General features: G+C 41.2%; 1 protein-coding gene across 1 annotated transcript; it reads left to right on the top strand.

The window, feature by feature from the left end:
* The first annotated feature begins 1,041 nt into the window (after positions 1-1,041).
* stat5b (signal transducer and activator of transcription 5b) lies at positions 1,042-27,138 on the top strand. Its single transcript, XM_063003898.1, has 19 exons — positions 1,042-1,122; positions 3,390-3,523; positions 5,090-5,246; positions 6,217-6,306; positions 6,411-6,585; positions 7,749-7,879; positions 8,986-9,137; positions 9,223-9,378; positions 11,534-11,713; positions 12,630-12,717; positions 16,716-16,838; positions 17,993-18,085; positions 19,343-19,549; positions 19,631-19,725; positions 20,321-20,463; positions 22,625-22,780; positions 23,842-23,899; positions 24,133-24,234; positions 25,801-27,138. The coding sequence occupies exons 2-19, from the start codon at positions 3,396-3,398 to the stop codon at positions 25,922-25,924; spliced, it is 2,358 nt and encodes a 785-aa protein (XP_062859968.1). The 5' UTR covers positions 1,042-1,122; positions 3,390-3,395; the 3' UTR covers positions 25,925-27,138.
* Positions 27,139-27,336: the final 198 nt, after the last annotated feature.

Below are 27,336 nucleotides of genomic sequence, written 5' to 3'. Positions count from 1 at the left end.
TCATGACAGAAACGGTAGTTATTCATTACACAAGATTCACCAGTTCACCAGGTTATATCAAACAAGGCAGTCATGGACAATTTAGTGTCTCCAATTCACCTCACTTGCACGTCTTTGGACTGTGGGAGGAAACCGGAGCACCCGGAGTAAACCCATGCAGACACGGGGAGAACATCCACACAGAAAGGACCCGGACCGCGCCGCCTGGGGATCGAACCCAGGACCTTCTTGCTGTGAGGCTACAGTGCTACCCACTTAGCCACCGTGCCACCTACAGTCCAAAGACGTGCAAGTGAGATGAACTGGAGACACTAAATTGTCCATGACTGTGTTGGATATAACCTTGTGAACTGATGAATCTTGTGTAATGAGTAACTACCGTTCCTGTCATGAATGTAACCAAAAGTGTAAAACATGATAATCCTAATAATCCTAATCCTAATAAACTAATCCTAATCCTAATAATTCTAATCCTAATAAACTAATCCTAATCCTAATAATTCTAATCCTAATAAACTAATCCTAATCCTAATAATCCTAATCCTAATAAACTAATCCTAATCCTAATAATCCTAATCCTAATAAACTAATCCTAATCCTAATAATTCTAATCCTAATAAACTAATCCTAATCCTAATAATCCTAATCAACAAAAAAAACAAACAAACATTGCAGCCACATTATTGACCAATTCAGGTGAAGTACTTGTTCCTCATGTAGGGTTTCTTCTCCATGTTATTAACAAAACACTTGAAGCAAGGGCTTCTGTCTTGTACTGGAACCCATGTTGGGGTAAAGCTTGCTTGACTGTGAAAAGTGACACTTGTGTTAAGCAGCTTCTTTATCCCTGGTGTACATCACAATTACATATTTACAATCAGCATTGTGTGGGTTTGTTGTGTTGGTCTTTGTCTGCAGGTGAGAGGAACAATATACAGTTAAGTTTTAACATGCACACACCCACACACACCCACAAGAATGTATGTACAAATGTACACACACGCATACACAGTTATTCCGGAAACCTGTAAACACAGCTGAGTTGATGGCAGAGTTTATTCATATTCTCAGTGTGATTGATGGAGTAAAAGCTGGATCAGAATAATCAGACTCATCTGATCGGTAAGAGCATCTGATTACAGTCAAAAATCTATATCATGCCTCACTGGATCTGAATAAATGTATGTTCGGCGCTGATGTTTCCCTTTAGCTTAGCATAGTCACATTAACTCAGCCTGTTAGCATTACATAGCATAGCATAGTCACAAAACGCCCTTCGGACTGACCGACTTTTACAAAAATACTGCTGTTTATTTAATGAAAATGAAAGTGTAATAACAATAGATTGTCATTAACTCGAATTTAATTCTATTCCGCAAATATGAACGTTATTTGGCTATAAAACGGTAGAGGTATGCTATGCTACACTATGCTAAGCTAACTTGCTGTCATAGCCATTTCGATTTGTTTGTGTATAACTGCATGAGCTAATCTATATTCACACAATGTATTTGCTACAGCAAATTGACCCATATTGCCTTTAACTCTATTATAACGTCATAACTTCTCCTTAATTTAACTATTCTGTCGGATTATGACATGTATTAGCATTGTTAGCTTAGTAAGCTAACCTATAATACTTAGATATACTGTTGGAGTACATGTTTTGAATGACATGTCCTGCCACCGGACATCTAGTTCACTACATAAGATGTATATTACACTAAATTGGGCTAAATAGGATGCATATTGCATTAGACAGGGTGTATAGTGCACTAGATGGAGTGTGTTGTGCACTAAACAGGGTGTAAAGTGCACGTAATTGGGCCAAATAGGACATGCAGTGCATTCGATTCGGTGTGTTGTGCACCAGAGAGAGTGTATAATGTTTTAGAAAGGGTGTATTGTACATTAGATAGGGTGTGTAGTGCACTAATTTAAGCTAAAAATGATACATAGTGCATTGGACAGGGTGAATAGTTCACTGGATAGGGTGTACTGTACATTAGATAGGGTGTGTAGTGTACTAACTTCAGCTAAAATGATACATAGTGCATTAGACAGAGTGTATTGTACATTTTATAGGGTGTATTAGGCACTGGACTGGGTGAATAGTGCACTAGACAATGTATAGTGCAATAAAATGGGGTTTATTGTGCACCGGACAAGGTGTATAGTGTACTAGACTGGAGAGTAAAGGTACTGGATAGGGTGTATTGTACTATATATAGGGTGTGTAGTGCTCTTATTTATTCATCAGGCACTAGACTGGGTGAATAGTGCACTGTTCAGGGTGTACTGGGCAATAGACCGGGTGAATAGTGCACTGGATAGGGTGTGTTGTGCACTAGACAGGGTGTGTAGTGCACTAATTTAAGCTAAAAATGATAAACAGTGCATTGGACAGGGTGAATAGTTCACAGGATAGGGTGTATTAGGCACTAGACTGGGTGAATAGTGCACTAGACAATGTATAGCGCAATAAAATGGGGTTTATTGTGCACCCGACAAGGTGTATAGTGTACTAGACTGGAGAGTATAGGTTACTGGATAGGGTGTACTGTACTTTATATAGGGTGTGTAGTTCACTAATTGAATTATCAGGCACTAGCCTGGGTGAATAGTGCACTGGATAGAGTGTGTAGTGCACTAGATAGGGTGTGTTAGGCATTATATAGAGTGCATAGTGCACTAAAAAGGCTTTATTGTGTACCAGACAAGGTGTATACTGCACTAGACCGGAGAGTTTAGAGCTTTAGTTAGGGTGTTGTGCACTAATTAAAGCTAAATATGATACATAGTGCATTAGAGAGGGTAAATTCACAGGATAGGGTGTATAGTGCACTAGACCGGAGAGAATGCTGCACTACATTGGGTGTGTAGTGCACTGCATTGTATTGTGCACCACAGAAGGTGTATAGGGCACCAAACCAGAGAGTGTAATGCACTAGATAGGGTGTATAGTGCACTGCACTGTGTCATACACCAGAGAGGGTGTATAGTGCTCTAAACCGGACAGTATAGTGCACTGGATAGGGTGTGTAGTGCACTGCACTGTATTCTGCACCAGAAGAGGTGTATAGTGCACTAGACCGAAGGGAATAGTGCACCAGATAGGGTGTGTAGTGCACTGCACTGTATTGTACACCAGAAAAAATTTATAGTACACTAAACCGGACAGTATAGTGCACTAGATAGAGTGTGTAGTGCACCAGAGAAGGTTAATAGTGCACTAGACCAGAGAGTATAGTGCACTAGGTAGGGTGTATAGTTCACTAGATAGTGTATTAGGCACAGTCTATAAATGGAGTACAGATCTGAATTAAAAATGCCTCTCTCTCTCTCTCTCTCTCTCTCTCTCTCTCTCTCTCTCTCTCTCTCTCTCTCAGGTCGAGATGGCACTGTGGATCAAGGCTCAGCAGTTACAGGGCGATGCTTTGCTCCAGATGCAGGCTCTCTATGGCCAGCACTTCCCCATCGAAGTGCGCCATTACCTTTCTCAGTGGATTGAGTCACAGCCCTGGTGAGTGACGGTCACATGGGTCACTTTGATATTTGATATTTGCCACCGGTCACTGCAAGGACTTTTAAATGTCCGTGAAGGGTTTATCTAGAAGGGCTCTAGCTAGGTGTGACTGGTAAAAAAAAAAAGTGCTTGTGTGAGTGTGTGTTGCCCTGTGATAGACATTGTCAAGTGTGTATACTTGCCATGCGCCCAGTGTTCCAACTGTAACCTTAACCTACTTGGTAAAATGAAGCTTGCTTGACTGTGGGCATTTGCACAATTGGCAGCCTGAAGCAACTTACAATTCAAGTTATCAAGTGTAAATATGGTCTGTGTGTGTAATGTGCACTATATGGCCAAAGGTATGTGGACGTCTGAACCAGAGATGTGCACAAGTCCGAGTCGAGTCACGAGTGTTTAGGCTAGAGTCAGAGTCAAGTCATGAGTCTTTAGGCTAGAGTCCGAGTCGAGTCACGAGTCTTTAGGCTAGAGTCCGAGTCAAGTCATGAGTCTTTAGGCTAGAGTCCGAGTCGAGTCACGAGTCACGAGTCTTTAGGCTAGAGTCCGAGTCAAGTCATGAGTCTTTAGGCTAGAGTCCGAGTCGAGTCACGAGTCTTTAGGCTAAAGTCTGAGTCGAGTCACGAGTCTTTAGGCTAGAGTCCGAGTCGAGTCACGAGTCTTTAGGCTAGAGTCCGAGTTGAGTCACGAGTCTTTAGGCTAGAGTCCGAGTTGAGTCACGAGTCTTTAGGCTAGAGTCCGAGTCGAGTCACGAGTCGAGTCACGAGTCTTTAGGCTAGAGTCCGACTCGAGTCACGAGTCTTTAGGCTAGAGTCCGACTCGAGTCACGAGTCTTTAGGCTAGAGTCCGAGTCGAGTCACGAGTCTTTAGGCTAGAGTCCGAGTCGAGTCACGAGTCTTTAGGCTAGAGTCCGAGTCGAGTCACGAGTCTTTAGGCTAGAGTCCGACTCGAGTCCGAGTCGAGTCACGAGTCTTTAGGCTAGAGTCCGAGTCGAGTCACGAGTCTTTAGGCTAGAGTTCCGAGTCGAGTCACGAGTCTTTAGGCTAGAGTCCGAGTCGAGTCACGAGTCTTTAGGCTAGAATCCGAGTCGAGTCACTAGTCGAGTCACGAGTCTTTAGGCTAGAGTCCGAGTCGAGTCACTAGTCGAGTCACGAGTCTTTAGGCTAGAGTCCGAGTCGAGTCACGAGTCTTTAGGCTAGAGTCCGAGTCGAGTCACGAGTCTTTAGGCTAGAGTCCGACTCGAGTCACGAGTCTTTAGGCTAGAGTCCGACATTGGCGACATTATAATAGAAAAATAGAATAACCATTCTTCCTCAATTTGCGGCTACATCAATGTCTTTTCACAAGCTTTTGAAGTGTGTGTGTGTGGGAATCTCTGGCTGGTTGGTCAAAAGAGCGTTTGTGAGCATGTCATTGTTCCAGTTCATCCCAAAGGGAACAATCAGAAACCGGTACCACAAAGTTGGAAGCATATCATTGATAAATGTATACACCTCTTAGCAGTGGGTGCCACAGCCGAGCACTATCGTTAGAAGGAGTGTCCAAATACTTCTGGTGTGTACACAGGGATGCTATAGATGTGGAGAAGCAGCAGGAGGAGTTGAAGGCCAAGCGTTTACTGGAAAATCTGATTCAGGAGCTGCAGAGGAAAGCCGAGCATCAGGTGGGAGAGGACGGCTTCCTGCTCAAGATCAAACTGGGCCATTATTCTTCCCAGCTAAAGGTATGAACACGTGACAAGCCATGATATTAAAAAAAAAATAGACCTGCCGAGACATCTGAAGGAGTCCTGTGGTATCTGGTACCAAGACTTTACTTACTTGTAGTTCCTTCGACTCCTGTACATCAGAATCAGAATCTTTAATATTCGCTAAGTACCAGGTCTACAAGGAATTTCTCTTGGTGCAGGAGTCAACGTTTAGATGTAGTAAAATAATATAAACATAGACATTTATCTAAACAAAAATTAACACTACATTACAAACTAAGTAATTCAAGTAGAAAAATGTGCATTGGAGAAATTGAAGTGAATATTATTTATTATATTGTAATAATAGTAATATTATTATTACTTTGCTATGTAGTAGGGTGCATATGTGTGCAGGGGAATTGTGTGGCCTTACTGGAAGTGTATTAAAGTAGTTTAACACAGGGATGTAGGAATCAGGGAGGCAGGAAGCTGTGGAGGTTGCGGTTGGTCTGAGTCCTTATAGCCCTTACTCTGGTCTCGGCTTAGATGAAAACCGCTGGAAAAGGAAGTGAGTGACATTGCTAGGTGAATCTTTTTTGGGGATAAACATCGCACAGGCAGCCAGCCGGTCACATGATCTTGGATAAAACGGGCTCTGTCGGACCGAAGTCCGGGTACGATGCCTGTGTGCCCATTGTAGGTGCTTTTTAAGGTGGACAGGAGTTAGCCTGGACACTTTGACTGGATCTAAGTTGTACTTTTGTTTGACTTAAACATTAAAGCATCCAATTTCAAGCGACTGCTGGCTTCTCTTTCACTTTTTTTAATCATTAGTTGTGCATGAGAATGTTGTGCAGTCACGAAAGTTGCGTCTGTCTGGGGATGATTTGTGGTTCTTTTAACTTTCCATGTGCGGCCGTCTTTTATATCTTTTTTTAGTTTAGATTTTAGTTCTGGAAGTGTTTGGATACCTCCTTTGCTCACTGTATGTTTGTACACATAGAACACATATGAGGCGTGTCCCATGGAGCTGGTGCGATGCATCAAACACATCCTCTACACAGAGCAGCGACTCGTACAGGAGGCCTCAAACGTAAGTAACATCCAACCCCTTCAGCTCCGGGTTAAATCCTGACCGCAGGTTTAAACACGTCCTGTTCATCCTCTTTGCTATGTGTGTTCTTTTTTGACTGGCAGGTGAACTCGGCAGGAGGCGGAGCTGCAGACGGCACGCCTCAGAAATACCAGCAGATCAACCAGACGTTCGAGGAGCTGCGGGTCATGACTCAGGAGACGGAGAACGACCTGCGCAAACTGCAGCACAACCAGGAGTACTTCATCATCCAGTATCAGGAGAGCCTGAGGATACAGGGTACACACACACACACACACACACACACACACACACAATGCATGCACTCAGACTAATCACAAGGACAGTAAGAAAAAAGCCAGTTGCAGGATGACCTGAAAGCAGCACGAACAACAGTTACATGGAGAAGATTAAGCAATAAACCAGCCATAACATTAAAACCACCTCCTTGTTTCTACACTCACTGTCCATTTTATCAGCTCCACTTACCATATAGAAGCACTTTGTAGTTCTACAATTACTGACTGTAGTCCATCTGTTTCTCTGTATACTTTGTTAACCCCCTTTCATGCTGTTCTTCAGTGGTCAGGACCACCACAGAGCAGGTATTATTTAGGTGGTGGATCATTCTCAGCACTGCAGTGACACTGACATGGTGGTGGTGTGTTAGTGTGTGTTGTGCTGGTATGAGTGGTGAGTGGATCAGACACAGCAGCGCTGCTGGAGTTTTTAAACACCTCACAGTCACTGCTGGACTGAGAATCGTCCACCAACCAAAAACATACAGCCAACAGCGCCCCGTGGGCAGCGTCCTGTGACCACTGCTGAATGTCTCGAAGATGACCGACTCAAACAGCAGCAATAGATGAGCGATCGTCTCTGACTTTACATCTACAAGGTGGACCGACTAGGTAGGAGTGTCTAATAGAGTGGACAGTGAGTGGACACGGTGTTTTAAAACTCCAGCAGCGCTGCTGTGTCTGATCCACTCATACCAGCACAACACACACTAACACACCACCACCATGTCGGTGTCACTGCAGTGCTGAGAATGATCCATCACCTAAATAATACCTGCTCTGTGGGGGTCCTGACCATTGAAGAACAGCATGAAAGGGGGGTAACAAAGCATGCAGAGAAACAGATGGACTACAGTCAGTAATTGTAGAACTACAAAGTGCTTCTATATGGTAAACAGTGAGTGTAGAGACAATGTTATGGCTGATCAGTGTATGTATATGACAAATAAAGGTGTTTTATTCTATAATGATAGAAATAAAACAATAATAAAACATACATAGTGCTCTAAATATCTAGAAAGCCCGAGGTTTTCAGTCCCAGGTTCAGAACCTCAGGTTCGATCTAAATCCTAGCCATACCTGTTTATTTGCTACTCTTGTAATCCCTCTCACCTTTACCTGTTCCTTGCGCTCCGTCTTCAGCCCAGTTGAGTAATCTGGCCAGTTTGCCGCGGGCCGAACGAGTTCAGAGAGAGACGAGTTTGCAGAGCCAGAAGAACACGCTGGAGACCTGGCTAACACGGGAGGCTAATACGCTGCAAAAGTACAGACAGGTAGATACACACACACCATCTGGGTCACGTCTTCATAGCAGGCTCATACTGTCTAATACTCCTTAATGGATAATGAATGATTCCTTTAGGCTGCTTCCATTAGGGGTTGCTACTGTTTGTACACATAACACCATGTGCCTTCTGTATTTGTCAGCACAGTCTGGGATTCGACCCCTGGTGCTAAGGCAGAGCGGCAGTGTGAAACATGGTGCTGATTTAGGCCATTTTAATGTGTATTTTGACCATCACCGCCTTGAGATTGCTCTGACCACCTCTGCCTCATGCACAAGTCCATGCTGGTGGTCAAGGAGGACCACAGATGCCTCTCAGGTGGCGCAGCGGTAAAGTCTGCTAGCGCACCAGAGTTGGGTTTCTAGATGCATCGTATCGAAACTCAGCCCTGCCTTTCCGACTGGGTTGGGCGGCAGTATGAACAACGTTTGGCTGTTGTTCAGGGTTAGGGGTAGAGTCGGAGCGTAGGTCCTCATAACTGGTGCGATTGCGGCCCCTGCTGGTTGACTGACGGCGCCTGCACAGGGCTGAGGAATAACACTGAGGGGGGTGTGACCCTCCGTGCGCGGTTTCTCTCGGTGTATGAACTCAGCTCGTGCAGGTGTAAAATGCAGGCTGTACTGACTGCGTGCCGGAGGGGGCGCAAGTCAGTTGAGTGGCAAGGTGTCGAATCAGTATAGAGGAGCAATCAGGGTAATTGGACACGACTAGAATGGGGATAAAAGTTGGGGGAAAAATAGATAATTAAAAAAAGAAGGACCACAGACTAGCACCCCCCCCCCCTCATCAGGCTCTTCTTTTTACCTGTCAGGAATGATCCTACATCCTGTGTAGAGTCGTAGCGCACACGGAAAAACACGCTGTGCTAAAGTATTCCTTCTTGGACTCGTGCAGGGACCTTGACCAGACAGCAGGTTTCACTGTTGCAGCAGAAATCAAATTAATAATTAAAGCGATACTACTGGCCGATTGCTGAAAGTGTTTGGGCCAGAAATCATTCAGTCCTCTCAGTTTTAGACTTGTCGAGTTGACAGGGGTTTTAATGTGTGTGTGTGTGTGTGTGTGTGTGTGTGTGTGTGTGTGTGTGTGTGTAGGACCTATCCGAGAAGAATCAGACGACTCTGGCGCTGTTGAGGAAGCAGCAGACGGTGATTATAGACGACGAACTGATCCAGTGGAAGAGACGACAACAGCTGGCTGGAAACGGAGGACCTTCAGAAGGAAGTCTAGACATCCTGCAGTCATGGTGAAAATACACACACACACACACACACACACAGGATTTAGCCCATCACATGAGCTGTTTCCTGATTGGTTGACTCGGTGTTCAGGTGTGAGAAGCTGGCCGACATCGTGTGGCAGAACAGGCAGCAGCTCCGGCGTGTTGATCACCTCACCCAGCAGCTCCCCATCCCCGGCGCTACAGAGGAGCTGCTCAAGGAACTCAACGCCACCATCACGGACATCATCTCAGCGCTCGTCACCAGGTGGGTCACTAACTTACTTACACTATGGGGAAGCTTTGAAAAACACAGGAAAATGATTATTAAACAAATATTAAGTGACCTCAAATGTGACCACCATAAAATAACAATAAAAACGAAACAAAAAAATTAAATAATACCTAAATATAAAAACAGTAATAATAAATAAAAATAGTGACAAAATTAAAGAGAAATAACTAAATACTTATAATTAAAACAAACATATTTAAATAACCTTTAAATACAAAGTTGTTTATTTAAAACAGAAAAACTATAAATAACAAATAATAATATACAGTAAATAATTACAAATTACTAAACAAATATTAAGTGGCCTTATTTATGACCAAATAATAAATAAATAAATAAGTAATGCCTAATTACTGTAAAAAATTGTAATAATGATAAAAATATCTATTAATATATTAATACCTGTAATTAAAAATAAATAAATATAAAAAAACTTAAACATTAATCCAAAGGAAGATTTGAAAAACACAGAAAAAAAAAAACTAAATAAATATTCAGTGACTTTAAATGTGACCACCATAAGAAAAATAAATAAAGAAAAATCAAATAAATAAATAATACCTTAATATAAATATAATATTAGTAATAATAATAATATTAAAGATAAATAAAATAATACCCATAATTAAAAATAAATACATAAATATAAATAAACTTTTAATCTAAAAGAAGATTTAAAAACACAGAAAAACAATAAAAATGAATATTAAACAAATATTAAGTGACTTTATATGTGACCATCATAACAATAACAATAGAAATAAAACTAGGGATGTAATGATACACTCTACCCACGATACGATTCACGATACTGGGTTCACGATACACGATTCACGATTTTTTTTAAACAAAATTAAATTAAAGACAAGTTATGACAGTTTCCTTTTATTACTTCTATTTAAAATAAAATACTGGATTTGTGCTTATATTTAATTTATCTACATAATGATGTCATTTTATTTCCGAGATAGGTACAAACTGCATAATAATTCTTCACATTTCCCTTTTTGTGTAAAAAAAATATAGCGCCAGCGCCCTCTGCTGTTTAAAGTGAATATCGATTCATCTTAAATGATTAACCGATTCATATCTTAGCACACGCGCACCGATATTTAACTGTCTTCCGGTGCATCGTTACATCCCTAAATAAAACTAAATAAATAATACCTACATGTAAAAAAATTATAGTAATAAATAATAATAATAATATTAGTAAAGTTAAAGGTAAATAAATAAATAATAATAATTAAAAATAAATTAAATAAAAATAAATAAAGATAAATAAATAAAAATAAACTTTAACTCCAAAAGGAGATTTGAATAACACAGAAAAACAATAAAAATAATTACTAAACAAATATTAAGTGACCTTAAATGTGACCACCATAAGAATAACAATAAAAAAACTAAATAAATAATACCTACATGTAAAAAATAATAGTCATAAATAATAAAAATAATAATATTAATAATATTGAAGATAAATAAATAAATAAAAATAATTACAAATTTTTTAAAGTTACAAATAATTACAAATATTAAGTGATCTTAAATGTGACCACTATAAGAATAACAATAAAAAAACTCAAAATAAATAAGCTTTTTTTAATTGAAAAACACACAAAAAGTTAAAAATAATGAAACAAATAAATAATACCTAAATATAAAAATAATAGTAATAAATAATAATAGTAATAAATAATACTAATAATATTAAAGATCATTTAAAAATAAATAAAGTTATAAAGGGCTGCCAAATCTCGTAAAATCTATCGGCAGAGCTTCTTGAGCCGAACTTGATCTTCTTTAACCACAGCAAGTGTGAAAGTGGGGCCGCTGACTGTGGAAGCCACATCTGATTGCATATTAAAGTCCATAAAGATGGTTTGACAAGTTCAGTGTGGAGGAACTCCATTGGCTTTAACTCTCAAACATTAATGAAACATCTTTGGGACGAATTGGGATGCCGATTGATTGAGCTAGACCTTCTTGTTTACCCCAGTACATGACCTTACGAACGTTCTATTGAATGGCACAAACACTAAGCTTATGAGGTGTCCACATAGTGTATTAGTTCAGTCTGTAATAATGTGTTAGGATGCGTAACGTGCGATCGTTTTCTCCGCAGCACGTTCATCATAGAGAAACAGCCGCCGCAGGTCTTAAAGACGCAGACCAAGTTCGCCACGACGGTCCGGCTGCTGGTGGGAGGAAAACTCAACGTCCACATGAACCCACCACAGGTTAAAGCTACGATCATCAACGAACAGCAGGCCAAAGCACTGCTGAAGAACGAGAGCACCAGGAAGTGAGTCTCACACACACACACACACACACACACACACACACAGTTTTACAGACACGGTCGTTTGGGTGTGGTCCGAGCAGCCAGAGATTACAGAGAGCGTAGTGTGTTCCTCGGTAAGTGTTAAAGCTCTCTGTAGATATAGGGGGCGCCCTGGTGGCCCACCACTGGTGACATCTTGAGCTCTCAAGCTCCCTGGCCAGGTTGAGCATGCCAGAGGGAGGGAGGGATTCACAGAGGGCATAGTGGGACACTCCGTATGCTGTACGGCTCCCTGTGAGTGTCCGTTGCTGGTAGGTGAAAAGAAGCGGCCGGCCACAACACACCTGTCGGAGCATGGCGGTGGTGCAAGCGTCAAGGATCGGCTGCTGTCTAATGAAGGGCAAGTTGTAGCCTAGTGGTTAAGGTACCGGACCAATAAGCAGAAGGTTGCTGGTTCAATACCCACCACTGCCAGGTTCCCACTGTTGGGCCCTTGAGCAAGGCCCTTAACCATCAAACGCTTGAACTGTATACAGTAAGTTGCTTCGGAAAACAGGCGTCTGCTCAAAGGAGGCGTGTCCTGGCCTACAGCTCTTAAAAGTTCTAGGTTCTTTGTTCTAGTTTGGATATACCCAATTTCCCTGTACACTCTGGCGACCCCCTGTGCTGGCTGAGGACATTCACAGGTTAGCCTCAGCTCTCCTATCTTTCCGTACCCCTCTGCCAATTGTGCAAGCGCCTTAACCAGACAGTAGGGGTCGCTGTTACTGCAGCAAAGAGCTGATCCCTGATCCCTCAGACGAGGCCAATTGTGTCCAAGTGTACAGCCGTACTGCTGCGCCACCTACAAAATATATGTCATCAATTTCAAACCCGCCTGGAGGTGAAAGGTCAGGTGTGTGAAAGCTGTGTGTGTGTGTGTGTGTGTGTGTTTCAGTGACAGCAGTGGAGAAATCCTCAACAACAACTGTGTCATGGAGTATCACCAAACTACAGGGACTCTGAGCGCACACTTCAGGAACATGGTGAGGAAAAGCACACGCTTTCTGTCTACCCATCATCCCTTTACCCCGGTGTGTGTGCGCCGTTTCACACCGGGTCCAAAACCAAGTACAGAGGAACCTCGATTTAACGGACTAAATCTGGAGAACCGAATGTCCGGTGCGATTGTTTAAAACTCTTGCGAGAAGCGTATCAAGACCTGTAGTTCAGTAATCGTCCACTAGCCGGCGCACGTCTCTCTGTGAACATGAGTGATAGGCTTTATTTTGTCGGGTGTCTCGCTTCGTTTACGCCTTTTTCTCTGTATTTTATGCTTCCTTTTTTCCCTGTATATGCTCCCACTTGGAAACATTGTGTTGGAAACACAATTTATCGTTCCACTTATATGCGGATGACACTCAGATTTATCTGCCTCTGAAACCCAATGACATGTCTTTGTTAAGCTGCTTTAGCAACTGTCTTAATGATATAACCGTGTAGATGGCCAGCAACTTTTTACAATTAAATGAGCAGAAATCAGAGATTCTTTTGCTTGGACCACCTAAATTGACAAACGATCTCGTTGGAAAGCTTGGAGTCTTATCCAGCTACGTGAAAACCACAGTTAAAAATCTCGCCGTGATCTTTGACTCAGAACTTAGATTCGATCACCAAGTCAATTCTGTCGTTAGGAGCAGCTTTTATCAGCTCAGAGAAATCTCAAAAATCAAGGCATTTTTACCAGCTAAAGCCCTGGAACAGGTCATCCATGCTTTTATATCTTCTAGAATTGATTATTGTAATTCATTGTATCTGGGTATATGCAAGAAATCATTGTCACGTCTGCAGCTTGTACAGAATGCTGCTTTCATTACCCAGGTTCTGGCTTCACTTCACTGGCTTCCTGTTTCCTGCAGGATCCAATTTAAAATTATTTTGTTTGTTTTTAAGGCATTACATGGGCAAGCGCCATCATATATTTCAGAGTTACTTAGCTCTTTCTCTGGATCTAGGCCTCTGAGATCTTCAGACCAGTTACTGCTGGCTGTTCCTCGGTCACGACTGAAGCTGAAGGGTGATCGTGCCTTCTCAGTTGCTGCTCCAAAGCTATGAAATAGCCTTCCACTGAATATTAGGTCTGCTCCCTCTCTTACAGTCTTTAAATCAAGACTGAAAACACACCTTTTTAAATTGTCATTTAATCCTTAAGTGTTGTGCAATCTTGTTAAGTATTTATTTATGTTTTAGTTTCTTAAATTGCTCTGTATTTTATGTTTGTATTGTACAGCACTTTGGTTGACTGTCATTTTAAATGTGCTTTATAAATAAATTTTACTTACTGATTTGATTAGGTTTTAAATGAGATATTTACGTTGTTCATTTTACTGTTGATCATATGTGCATGTTTAGCACTTTCGTGGACCTTAGTGCTGTGTTTCCCCCTGGGAAAACCTCACTGTTTCAGCCGATCGCATTTTACAGACCAGTGCTCCCTCCTTTTAGTCCTTTAAATCGAGGTTCTTTTTTCGTTGTCTGAAAGTGTCTGATGCGTATTCATACCACTATTCTGAGGAGGGAGGCACAACCCTATCAGAATCAGTGCTAGGCCATGACCAGCAGCCCTGATTAGGGGTGATAAGTGCGTCGTTGTTTCCTTCCATAACAGAAAGTGGTGCAGCATCAGGAGATCAAGAGATCGAACCCTAGCCGCTCAGGTGACGCAGCAGTAAAACACGCTGGAACCAGAGCTGGGATCTTGAATACATCGTATCGAATCTCAGCTCTGCCTGACGGCTGGGCTGAGCGGCCACATGAACAACGATTGGCCTGTTGTTCAAATAGGGGTGGGATATTAAAAAGCCGGATGGGGTCTCTCTCATAACTAATGCAGTTACGACCTCTGCTGGCTGATTGATGGCGCCTGCACAGAGACAGGAAAAGAGTGCTGTCAGGGTGTGTCTCTCCGTACACAGTGCTGATCCGCATTGCACTCGTTAAAGTGTAGGTGACAAGATGCATACGGCTGCTGCCCACGTGTCGGAGGGGACGTGGGTTAGCTTCGTTCTCTTCAATCAGAGCAGGGATCAGCGTTGGATATATATATGTATATATAAATATATACACAGTATATATGTATATAAAAAGAGATTGAAGGTGGTATCAGTTTAGTAGGCTGAACTCTGGTCTGGACGAGTGTCCGAGGTGCTCATTCAGCCTTCCCTGGGTCGAAGATTTTGGTGTGGAGGAACTATTCCAGTGGCCCACACAAAGACCTGACCTCACAGATGCTCTTTAAAAATACAGTGTATCACAAAAGTGAGTACACCCCTCACATTTCTGCAAATATTTCATTATATCTTTTCATGGGACAACACTATAGACATGAAACTTGGATATAACTTAGAGTAGTCAGTGTACAGCTTGTATAGCAGTGTAGATTTACTGTCTTCTGAAAATAACTCAACACACAGCCATTAATGTCTAAATAGCTGCAACATAAGTGAGTACACCCCACAGTGAACATGTCCAAATTGTGCCCAAATGCGTCGTTGTCCCTCCCTGGTGTCATGTGTCAAGGTCCCAGGTGTAAATGGGGAGCAGGGCTGTTAAATTTGGTGTTTTGGGTACAATTCTCTCATACTGGCCACTGGATATTCAACATGGCACCTCATGGCAAAGAACTCTCTGAGGATGTGAGAAATAGAATTGTTGCTCTCCACAAAGATGGTCTGGGCTATAAGAAGATTGCTAACACCCTGAAACTGAGCTACAGCATGGTGGCCAAGGTCATACAGCGGTTTTCCAGGACAGGTTCCACTCGGAACAGGCTTCGCCAGGGTCGACCAAAGAAGTCGAGTCCACGTGTTCGGCGTCATATCCAGAGGTTGGCTTTAAAAAATAGACACGAGTGCTGCCAGCATTGCTGCAGAGGTTGAAGACGTGGGAGGTCAGCCTGTCAGTGCTCAGACCATACGCCGCTCACTGCATCAACTCGGTCTGCATGGTCGTCATCCCAGAAGGAAGCTGACGCACAAGAAAGCCCGCAAACAGTTTGCTGAAGACAAGCAGTCCAAGAACATGGATTACTGGAATGCCCTGTGGTCTGACGAGACCAAGATAAACTTGTTTGGCTCAGATGGTGTCCAGCATGTGTGGCGGCGCCCTGGTGAGAAGTACCAAGACAACTGTATCTTGCCTACAGTCAAGCATGGTGGTGGTAGCATCATGGTCTTGGGCTGCATGAGTGTTGCTGGCACTGGGGAGCTGCAGTTCATTGAGGGAAACATGAATTCCAACATGTACTGTGACATTCTGAAACAGAGCATGATCCCCTCCCTTCGAAAACTGGGCCTCATGGCAGTTTTCCAACAGGATAACGACTCCAAACACAACCTCCAAGATGACAACTGCCTTGCTGAGGAAGCTGAAGGTAAAGGTGATGGACTAAACCCAATTGAGCACCTGTGGCGCATCCTCAAGTGGAAGGTGGAGGAGTTCAAGGTGTCTAACATCCACCAGCTCCGTGATGTCATCATGGAGGAGTGGAAGAGGATTCCAGTAGCAACCTGTGCAGCTCTGGTGAATTCCATGCCCAGGAGGGTTAAGGCAGTGCTGGATAATAATGGTGGTCACACAAAATATTGACACTTTGGGCACAATTTGGACATGTTCACTGTGGGGTGTACTCACTTATGTTGCAGCTATTTAGACATTAATGGCTGTGTGTTGAGTTATTTTCAGAAGACAGTAAATCTACACTGCTATACAAGTTGTACACTGACTACTCTAAGTTATATCCAAGTTTTATTTCTATAGTGTTGTCCCATGAAAAGATATAATAAAATATTTGCAGAAATGTGAGGGGTGTACTCACTTTTGTGATACACTGTACATGGCACAAATTCCCACAGACGTTCTCGCATAATGAAGATTTTTGGTCTTTTGGAGTCCACAGAAATGTAGCCGATGAGTTTTTGCTGTTTTTTTGAAGTTTGTTTTTGAACAGTCTGTATAAATTGGTTCTCTGCTTGTCTCTGTTCAGTCTCTGAAGCGGATCAAGCGCTCGGACAGGCGGGGCGCCGAGTCAGTGACGGAGGAGAAGTTCACCGTCCTGTTCGAGTCCCAGTTCAGCGTGGGAGGCAACGAGCTCATGTTCCACGTCAAGGTCACATCTACATGCTGATTATTATAATTATGGGTGCCTCCAATCAATTGATTTATAGACTATAGTCTACACTATAGGTGGAACCGGTGATTAACCAGGTTCCACTGGGAACACTGGGCACAAGACCTCGTCCCCACCCCCAAACATAGCCAATTTATGTCAGAGTAGGCGCCTGGCTTGCTGATAGCAGTGGGTGCCTTACAGCAGGCATATCAGTGTTTGAATTGACCTATAATAATAATAAATAACATTAATATAGTAAAATAAATACTAAATATAGTAATAATGAGTAAATACTCCAGCAAATGCATTTAAACTTGGATGAATACAACAGGGCGGTACAGGGGCACATTGGTTAACGCTGTCGTACCACTGCAAGATGGACCTTGGTTCAATTCCCCAGTCGGACGGCCAGTCCTGTCTGTGTGAGTGTGTGTTTGAAAGTGTGTGTCTGCCCTGTGAATGGGACCCACCCTGTTCCTGACCAGGACAAAGCAGACCATAAATGAATGAATGAAATGATGCAACAATATAGTGAGTAGACATGTTGATACTTGGGATGGACGAGATGATCTGGAGTTGAGGGCTTTCAAGTCGGAGGTTGCTGCAACAGTGACTCCTGCTTTCCGGTTGAGGAATACTTGAGTGTAGTGTGCTCCTACCAAGAATCCGCCACTGGCCAGTGAAAAGGATAGACAATTGTAGGGACGTAACGATACATTCTACCCACGATGCGATACGATTCATGATACTGGGTGAATCAAATTTTACATTAAATAATGAAATGAATAATACAAATAAAGGAAGTATCCTCACATAAATACATTTGGCTGGAAAATTCCGAACCCGGCAACCCTGTAGTGACGTCAACCAGGCGAGGTGAATAGCGCCAGTGCCCTCTACTGTTGTAAAATCGATTAATCTTAAATAAATAACCGATTTGAATCGTAGCACATGTGCACCGATTTTTAACTGTCTTGTGGTGCATCGTTACATCCCTAGATAATTGGCTTGACGTGTGTGGTAGGGGCGTCTGCTAGAATGTTGTACTCAGGCGGAGGGTTGTTGGGGCAACGATGGGAAAAAATTTTGAAACATGATGGATAATGAACACAGTGCTAACATTTATTAATTGTGTTTTTTAATCACCGCAGACCCTGTCTCTGCCTGTCGTGGTCATCGTGCATGGTAGTCAGGACAATAACGCAACAGCGACCGTTCTGTGGGACAACGCCTTCTCTGAGCCGGTAACGAATCGATTTTCTGTAGCCATGACATGTTTATTTCTCATTTTCACTCATGTGGACTTAGCTGTGTTCCAAACCACGTTTGGGATGCTACATAGTGTGTAACTAAACCATTGGAACTGCACCTTATACACACTATTTAGTAGAGTAGCGTGCGTTAAAACCACCTCTTTGTTTCCATTTTATCAGCTCCACTTACCATATAGAAGCACTTTGTAGTTCTACAATTACTGACTGTAGTCTATCTGTTTCTCTGCATGCTTTGTTAGCCCCCTTTCATGCTGTTCTTCAATGGTCAGGACCCCCACAGGACCACCACAGAGCAGGTATTATTTAGGTGGTGGATGATTCTCAGCACTGCAGTAACACTGACATGGTGGTGGTGTGTCAGTGTGTGTTGTGCTGGTATGAGTGGATCAGACACAGCAGCGCTGCTGGAGTTTTTAAACACCGTGTCCACTCACTGTCCACTCTATTAGACACTCCTACCTAGTCGGTCCACCTTGTAGATAAAGTAAAGTCAGAGACGATCGCTCATCTATTGCTGCTGTTTGAGTCGGTCATCTTCTAGACCTTCATCGGTGGTCACAGGACGCTGCCCACGGGGCGCTGTTGGCTGGAACAGTGAGGTGTTTAAAAGCTCCAGCAGCGCTGCTGTGTCTCTTCCACTCATACCAGCACAACACACACTAACACACCACCACCATGTCAGTGTCACTGCAGTGCTGAGAATCATCCACCACATAAATAATACCTGCTCTGTGGTGGTCCTGACCATTGGAAAAACAGCATGAAAAGGGGGCGAACAAAGCACACAGAGAAACAGATAAACTACAGTCAGTAATTGTAGAACTACAAAGTGCTTCTATATGGTAAGTGGAGCTGATAGAATAGACAGTGAGTGTAGAAACAATTATAACTTATCGGTATATATATATTAGCCTGAATTTACAAATAAACGACACTTGTGCACCTTTATACAGATTAAACATCAATAAGAATTTATTTACATTTGAGAAGAACTCTGTTGGTTGCTCCGCATTCGTCCGCCATGTTTGTATTTTCTGTGAAAACAGTCGTGTCGCATTGAATGCTGGTATTCAGTCAGATTATCACTCTGAATTAAGGCGCCTCAGTAGGAGCATTTTAAGGAATCTAAGAATGTAGACACGCCCTCTTCTCGGGAGTGTAGGATGATGTAAAATGTGTTTATGTAGAAAGATCAGCTTATTCAGATTTTAAAATGTCCTTCCGCAGGGTCGTGTCCCCTTCGTCGTCCCTGATAAGGTCTCCTGGCCGCAGCTGTGCGAGGCTCTGAACATGAAGTACAAGTCGGAGGTGCAGAGCGAGAGAGGTTTATCGGAGGAGAACCTGGTGTTTCTGGCTCAGAAAGCCTTCAGCAGCTCCAGCAACAACGCCGAGGATTACCGCAGCATGACCATGACCTGGTCCCAGTTCAACCGGGTAAGAGACCAACCAGTTCAATCCTAACAGGCTACACGCGTGTCGGAAATCTAACCCTAGGTCCATGTGTTTGTTTTCCAGGAGAGTTTACCTGGGAGGAACTTTACCTTCTGGCAGTGGTTTGATGGTGTCATTGAGCTGATGAAGAAACACCTCAAGTCTCACTGGAACGACGGGTACCACTTCCCAAATCTTGTCTTATCAAATACTTATCATACTGAGATCACGTCAGATTAAATTAGCTGATGAGCTACAGCTTGAGTCAGTTGAAGTGCAGGTCCGTGGCCCTGAATCATGGCCCTAGACCCGTGCCTATGAAGTTGGGTACCAGTCAGGGGTTGCCAGATCAGTACATACAAAGTAAATTGAAAAACAGTGTATGAAGGCTGGGCTAAATGGGCAGCACTGTCGCCTCACGGCAAGAAGGTCCTGGGTTCGATCCCCAGGCGAGGCGGTCTTTGCATGTTCTCCCCGTGTCTGCGTGGGTTTCCTGTGGGTGCTCCGGTTTTCCCCCTACAGTCCAAAAACACGCAGTCAGGTTAATTGGAGATACTGAATTGCCTGTGTGTGTGTGTGTGTGTGTGTGTCTGCATACGATGGACTGGCACCCCGTCCAGGGTGTTACTGTGTACCTTGCGCCCATTGAAAAGCTGGGATAGGCTCCAGCAGCCCCCCTCCCCCCCCCCCAGTGACCCTAATTGGATAAACGGTTAAGAAAGTGAGTGAGTGATTGTATGAAGGATGCTAGATTTTACTATGTGGGTGTTGCAGTGCCATCCTGGGCTTCCTGAATAAGCAGCAGGCTCAGGACATGCTGCTGTCCAAACCTAACGGGACGTTCCTGCTGCGCTTCAGCGACTCTGAGATCGGAGGGATCACCATCGCCTGGGTGGCAGAGAACCCCAATAAAGCAGGTACAGACATACAGTCAGTCCAGCCGTCAATCATCATGCGAACACCCCTTCACATCTGCAAGTAACTGGTGTCTAAACCTGATTATATGCTCCCAACTTTGTGGCAAGGTTTATTTTGACTCTATTAACCCTGTTAAACATCACTGGGATGAATTGGAACGTCGGTTGTGAGCCAGGCGCAGACACGCCCCAAAATCTTGTGGACAGCCTTCCCATTTTTGTTTGCTGTTTGATAATGTGCCCACAGAGGACCTGCAGAGAGCTTCTCATCGAGAACCTTTGGCATGAATTGGAATGTTGGTTTGCTGTTAAACACGCTTGCATCAGAATGCCAGGCCTATAGGTGGCGATGATGCAAACATCTCATCATCTTTGTTGTAAAATGCTTTAAAAAGAACATATAGTGTGGCAGAGGGTGCGGATAACAGTATCATGTCCACCTTTCATGCCACTAATGGTCAGTAGGAAGTCATGGAGGCGCAGATGCCTGACAGTGCAGGTTACTTTCATAAGCAGGCTCTGTGCCTCATTAAGCGTTAATTTGCTCCTTTTAAATCCTGGCCTCTGTCTTACCTGCACTACATTCTCTTCCTGAGCCCGTTACGTCAGGCGTGTCAGGCCAGTGTTGTGTCGCTTTTTGGTTCCTATGGTTTTGCCATTTTGGCCAAGTGGCATCCCTTCAAGCGAACCTCACACAGGAATTCACGCTGGATGCAAGCACCGGTTTCTCTTTTCTTCCCTATTAGTGTTCCCTCTGTTATTTTTTTTTTTTGGGGTTGTCATGCACTGGTGGATCAATTTCAGGCAGCAAATCTTGGTTTGGTTTTCATTTTATATTTGTATATTTTTTACCATATTGGATTTAGGTGTCAGTTGTTCCCTTTCCCCTCGCATCAGCATTCTGCATTTTAACATGTGCAAGTCCACAAGGACTTGGTACATTGAGCATTCATTCTGCACACTTTGTGAACCAGTTGGTGGATTGAGTAGCTGTACTAAGCGTTGGCGTTATAAATAAGCCCCTACCTAATTCACTGCTGAGTTGTTTCCTGTGTAATCTGCAATTTGATGTGAAATTCAAAGTTTAATGTTTGTGTTTAGCTGTTCAACATTTTTCATTCTCGTAGCGTTTAAGTGCCTCACGTTTACTGGTTAATCTGCACCATGTAGCAATCCTACAGCAATTCAGTTAGCAATCGCTTAGTCAAAATGTCCAAGATGTCAAAGTGTAAAGTGGCTAAAAACACGACTCGGGTGACTGAAGTTTGGAAAACTAACAACCAATTCTGTGGACGCAAAGGGGGGCGGGTCAAAACACGGATGAGAATTTCCATATTTGGCTGGATGTTCTAGGTTTACATTCAACTATTAAGGCAGCTGTGCTGTGTATTGTAGCTTCCATTTATTCTATCATTTAATTTATGAGTGTGATTTAATGACCACCATGAAATGTGGCTTGTTTCTTTAACCCTTTAATGCACAAGCTAAGCAAACCCCTTCTAATGCACAACATGGGTCAAAAATGACCCATATTCATCCATTCAAGAATATTTTCATATGCACATTATTCAGTTATTCATGTATTTGCTGTCTTAGCTAATAAAAGCTATCTATACTAGAATATGTAAACAGCTAGCAAGCAAATAGTATTGGACATATTCAAGATACAAGAGCCTAATCTTTGGTTGTCTTTCAAAAGATCAGTAAATATGTTTTTGACTACAAACACTTACAAATGTCAGTAGTTTCTGTCAAATTCCATAGTAAATACATAAGGGTCATTTTTGACCCATGTTGTGCATTAGAAGGGTAGTGATACAAAAATGATTTAAAAAATATAAAACTGAAATAAGGATTTGTGATGATCAAAAACAAGTTAATTGAGGAATTCATGGAAGCTTGAATGACAAAATTAATTTATTGTTAATTTAAATAAAAACTCAGTTGGGTCACTTTTGACCCAGGTTGTGCATCAAAGGGTTCAAAATTTGTGATTTTTGAAAAACGAGGTCCGTGAAATTAAGCAAATTTTACTGTGAATTTAGGAGGGCCCTAATTATCTACCTCTATTTAGAACATTATACATGTACATTATTACCCTGTTATCAATGCAAATGGTTTTCATGGCTGCATCACAGATTGTTTGTACTTGTTTCTGAAGGTGAGAGGATGGTGTGGAACCTGATGCCCTTCACCACTAAAGATTTCTCCATCCGCTCCCTGGCCGACCGCATCAGCGACCTGAACCACCTTCTGTTCCTTTATCCCAGTCAGCCTAAAGACGAGGTCTTCTCTCGCTACTGCACGCCGCCCAACTGTACGTCATCCCAACACCAGTCTTACTTTAGCACTCTTTTTTACAAAAGTATTCAGACCCTTAGAATTGAATGCAGTTATATTCAGAACACCTACAGAGCCATGGTTCACCTTTAAACACGACAGTGACCTGAATCATACAGCCAAAACAACAATAGAGTGATTTTAGATCAGGACTGTAGATGTGCCTGAGTGGTCCAGCCAGAGCCCAGACTTAACCACATAAAAATTTCGTCGACAGACCTAAAGATTGCAATTTGCTGCCATGAAAGAATGGGATAAACTGCCTAAATCCAGCTGTACAAATCATATAGAGTCATATTCAGGAAGTCAGACAGGTCTCAACAAATTAGAGTATTAATTAATAATTACATCCAGAACACAAAGTGTGCAAAAGTCATGGGGTCTGAATACTTTGATTTTACTGTATATATATGCTGAATGTCTTAATTTTGTACCTGTCAATACAAGCAAACATTAATGCATTTATTAGCACAAAGTGGAATATTTTTCATTATTAAAACTCTGGCTTTGCTTATGATTATGGACGAGAAGGGGATCCCTAAACTGATTAAACTCTTAAAGAAAATTCCACAGAGCTGTCGGTACAGTACAGCACCACACAAGATTTCGCAACAGGCTGTCAGACTTTTTAGAGCCAGAAGTCAATCGGAAATAGTCGCAGGACGACCTGAAAGCAGCAAGAGCAACAGCTAAGCAAAACAGAGTAGATCAAAGGTCAGATATAATGAAAGTAAAAGCAAAGTCAATCAGCTTGTCATGTTTGAAGGAAAATGAAGAGCATACGTACAGTGAAGTATGATGGTGGGAGCATCATGATGTACTGAAACGTATTACAGGGGAGTTTTAGCTCAGTGGTCATGAACTGACTGTACTTGTTGATATTTATAGGTACAAAGTTAAAAAGCATGACTTGTGTAAATGTGAAGTAAATAAAGGCACTGAAAGTAGATTAAATAACAAAAACTTAAGGGGTTGAATACTTGTCTCCACTCATTTTGATTACTCAGTCAGTTCATGAGGTGATTTGGTGTTTTGCAGCTAAAGCAGTGGGAGATGGATACGTCAAACCAGAGATCAAACAGGTGGTGAAAGTAGAGTGAGTATTTTTTCTCTTTTTTTTTTTTTTTACTTTTTCTGAGATTCCACCCTCTGCAATTCCACGTTTTGTTCCGCCCCCGCAAATGGTCCCATTACTAAAGGAATGTAAGGGTCGCTCCACCAACTGGTGCCATTTGTGTTAGTAACTGGATGAAATTCTAGTAACACACACATTTAACTACTCAGCATGTGTTGATGAAAATGTTTGATGATTTCTCTTCACCCCTCAAGGTTCTCCTCACACAATCCTGATCAATCCTCAGGAAACTCGGCCTTCATGGACACGTCACCCACCGTCACTCAGGCAAACAGCTTCACCATCTACCCTCCCATGTAAATATTTATTCATATATATATTTTATACAAACCCAGTTCCCAACAAAGGTTGGGACAGTAGGTAAAATGCAGCACAAAGAAGAGGTATTTATTATTTTACATTATTTATTGTATTGAATTTTGACCCAAAAGTTGGGTCAGTCAGTTTCATGCAATCATTTACAGTCCATAATATTATTAAAATATTTAGACAGTCTAGAGAACTGTCTCTTTTTTTCCATTTTTTCATTTCCATCATCAACTGCTTTACCCTGGTTAGGGTCTATTACTATAGCCCACCACTCCTTAGATCTGTGTGTCTACACAGACAGGCCATATTCCTGCCTTATGACTAGTGATTCCAGGTGATCTAGTACTAAATATAATAATAATAATAATAATAAATGCTAAAAAATTACAATTAAAAATTACAATTTTTTATTACAATTAATATTATTCAGGACCTAATTGTTGGTGGTTTATTTATTTATTATAATAATAATAATTATTATTATTATTATTATTATTATTGTGATATCCAGGACCTGTTTGTTGGTTGTTTATTGTTATTATTATTACTGTTATTATTATTATTATTTATTTTATTATTATTTTTTATTATTGTTATCAGGACCTGATTGTTGGTTGTTTATTAATTATTATTATTATTATTATTATTATTGTTATTATTATTGTTATTATATTATTATTATTATTATTATTATTATTATTATCAGGACCTGATTGTTGATTGTTTATTTATTATTATTATTATTATTATTGTTATTATATTATTATTATTATTATCAGGACCTGATTGTTGATTGTTTATTTATTATTATTATTATTATTATTGTTATGACATTCAATATTCAGGACCTGTTTGTCGGTTGTTTATTGTTATTATTATTACTGTTATTATTATTACTGTTATTATTATTACTGTTATTATTGTTATTATTATTATTTATTGTATTATTATTTATTATTTATTATTATCAGGACCTGATTGTTGGTGATTTATTTATTATTATTATTTATTTTTATTATTGTTGTTCTTATTATTGTTATTATTATTATTGTTGTTATTACTATTATTATTATTATTATTATTATTATCAGGACCTGATAGTTGGTCGTTTATTTATTATTATTATTATTATTATTTATTTTATTATTATTTATTATTATTATTGTTATGACATTCAATATTCAGGACCTGTTTGTCAGTTGTTTATTATTATTATTACCGTTATTATTATTATTATTATTAATTTTATTATTAATTTTATTATTGATTATTATTATTATTATTATTTTTATTATTATTATTGTTTATTATTATCAGGACCTGATTTGGTTGTTTATTATTATTATTATAGTTATTATTATTTTTGTTATTGTTGTTATTGTTATTATTATTATTATTATTATTATCAGGACCTGATTGTTGGTTGTTTATTATTATTATAGTTATTATTATTTTTGTTATTGTTGTTATTGTTATTATTATTATTATTATTATTCATATTATTATCAGGACCTGTTTGTTGGTTGTTTATTTATTTTTATTGCGTTTCGTAGCTCCGACACCATGCTGGACGAGGGCGGAGATTTCGATCTGGATGAAACCATGGAGATGGCCCGGCAGGTGGAGGAATTCCTGCGCCAGCCGCCCGAACCCCAGTGGAGCGGTCAGCCGTCGTGACCTTTCACCTTTCCATCCCGAACTAAGGAGAGGGGAACCACAGGGGTGTGTGTTAGTTTCAGTTTGTGTGTTTTTGTTTGTTTGTTTGTTTGTTTGTTTGTTTTAACAAATGTGAACATGTTGGATAGTTCGCTGATTATCGTGACGACTTTGTGACGTTATCGTAACTGCTGCCGCTGCTTCAGCGATGCGTAACGTTTATTCTAGCGCTCGCCAAATAACCAGGATCGAAAGGGGCGGAGTTACAGTTACATATGGAATCTGGAAATACGAAACAGGCCTTTAAGCTACAGCAAAGCTAGTTCGTGTTTTATATCGTCACTGTTATCAGGTTTAAATATAAATTACGTTTATGTGGGGAAAATATGAACGATGTTGGATAACTGATGGAGCAGGTACAAACTCAGTCTAGTGAATAATACATAAACCTTTATTACAATGCGTATCAGTCCGAATACGAGCGGAATATAAACACCCCACCCTGTTCTTTCTTTCTTTTTCTCTCTTTTATCCCTCTGTTTTCAATCTGTTTTACTTTCAAAGGACAAATAAATAAATATTTATCTAGAATTTTAGTCGTTAAAATCCAGATAGAGATAAAGGTCGATATTTATACTATAAACTATAATAATAAATATTCATCAGGGGGCCAAACACCAATCACAAGCCAGCCTAACTGTTTCCAGAGTGCCTCCTATTTACAGCAGATTTAAAAGTTTACACACGCCTGTCAGAACAGGTGACTTCTCTGTGCCCATATAACTAGGGCTAGTTTGACTGCACCCGTTACACTGAGCCTCGATTACTGTGTCACAAAAGCCTAGGAAGCTTCACACAGGAGTCCTGACCGCGCCTGAGCAAACATGAAGCACGTGGAACAGCGGTCTCTATGTCAAGGGCATTCGGTCAGATTAATAAAACGTTCATGTTTACAGTCAAGCGAGCTTTACAATAACTTAAATATCACACACGTTAAGCTAGCTAAACACGGTTTCGTACTCATTCTGAACGTCTAGAATTATCGTAATAGAAAAGTTGTCGATCTTCGATCATTTACCAAAGCTAAATGTAGCCAGGCTGGCTAAACCTGCTAATCAGTTCTGACTGCGCAATATATGCTAGCTAAAATCAGTTCGGGTAAGCTAATATTGATGTGTTGGGTCCAGTTATGAGCTTAGCTAACCTCCATCCTATTTATCCTATCTCAATCCAAGCTAGCTGTCTGTCGCTCGACTCTGACCCTGATTTGCTTTTCCAGGCTAAGGTTTGCTACACTCAGTCCAGACCAGCTAAACTTGACTTAGGTTCACCCAAATCAATCCAGGCTGACTAGTTAGTTAACTAAACTTGACTTAGGTTCACCCAAATCGATCCAGGCTGACTAGTTAGTTAACTAAACTTGAATGAGGTCG

Source organism: Trichomycterus rosablanca, chromosome 10 (assembly GCF_030014385.1).
Source record: "Trichomycterus rosablanca isolate fTriRos1 chromosome 10, fTriRos1.hap1, whole genome shotgun sequence".
In the NCBI taxonomy this organism is placed as follows: Eukaryota; Metazoa; Chordata; class Actinopteri; order Siluriformes; family Trichomycteridae; genus Trichomycterus; species Trichomycterus rosablanca.
This window is presented reverse-complemented; position numbering and strand designations above follow the sequence as displayed.

Excerpts from the sequence above, each read along its gene's own strand:
- stat5b (XM_063003898.1), top strand. The coding sequence starts at position 3,396 with ATGGCACTGTGGATCAAGGCTCAGCAGTTACAGGGCGATGCTTTGCTC. Across the intron at positions 11,714-12,629 it reads AAGAACGAGAGCACCAGGAA|TGACAGCAGTGGAGAAATCC; the intron begins GTGAGTCTCACA and ends TGTGTGTTTCAG. Across the intron at positions 23,900-24,132 it reads AAACAGGTGGTGAAAGTAGA|GTTCTCCTCACACAATCCTG; the intron begins GTGAGTATTTTT and ends TCACCCCTCAAG.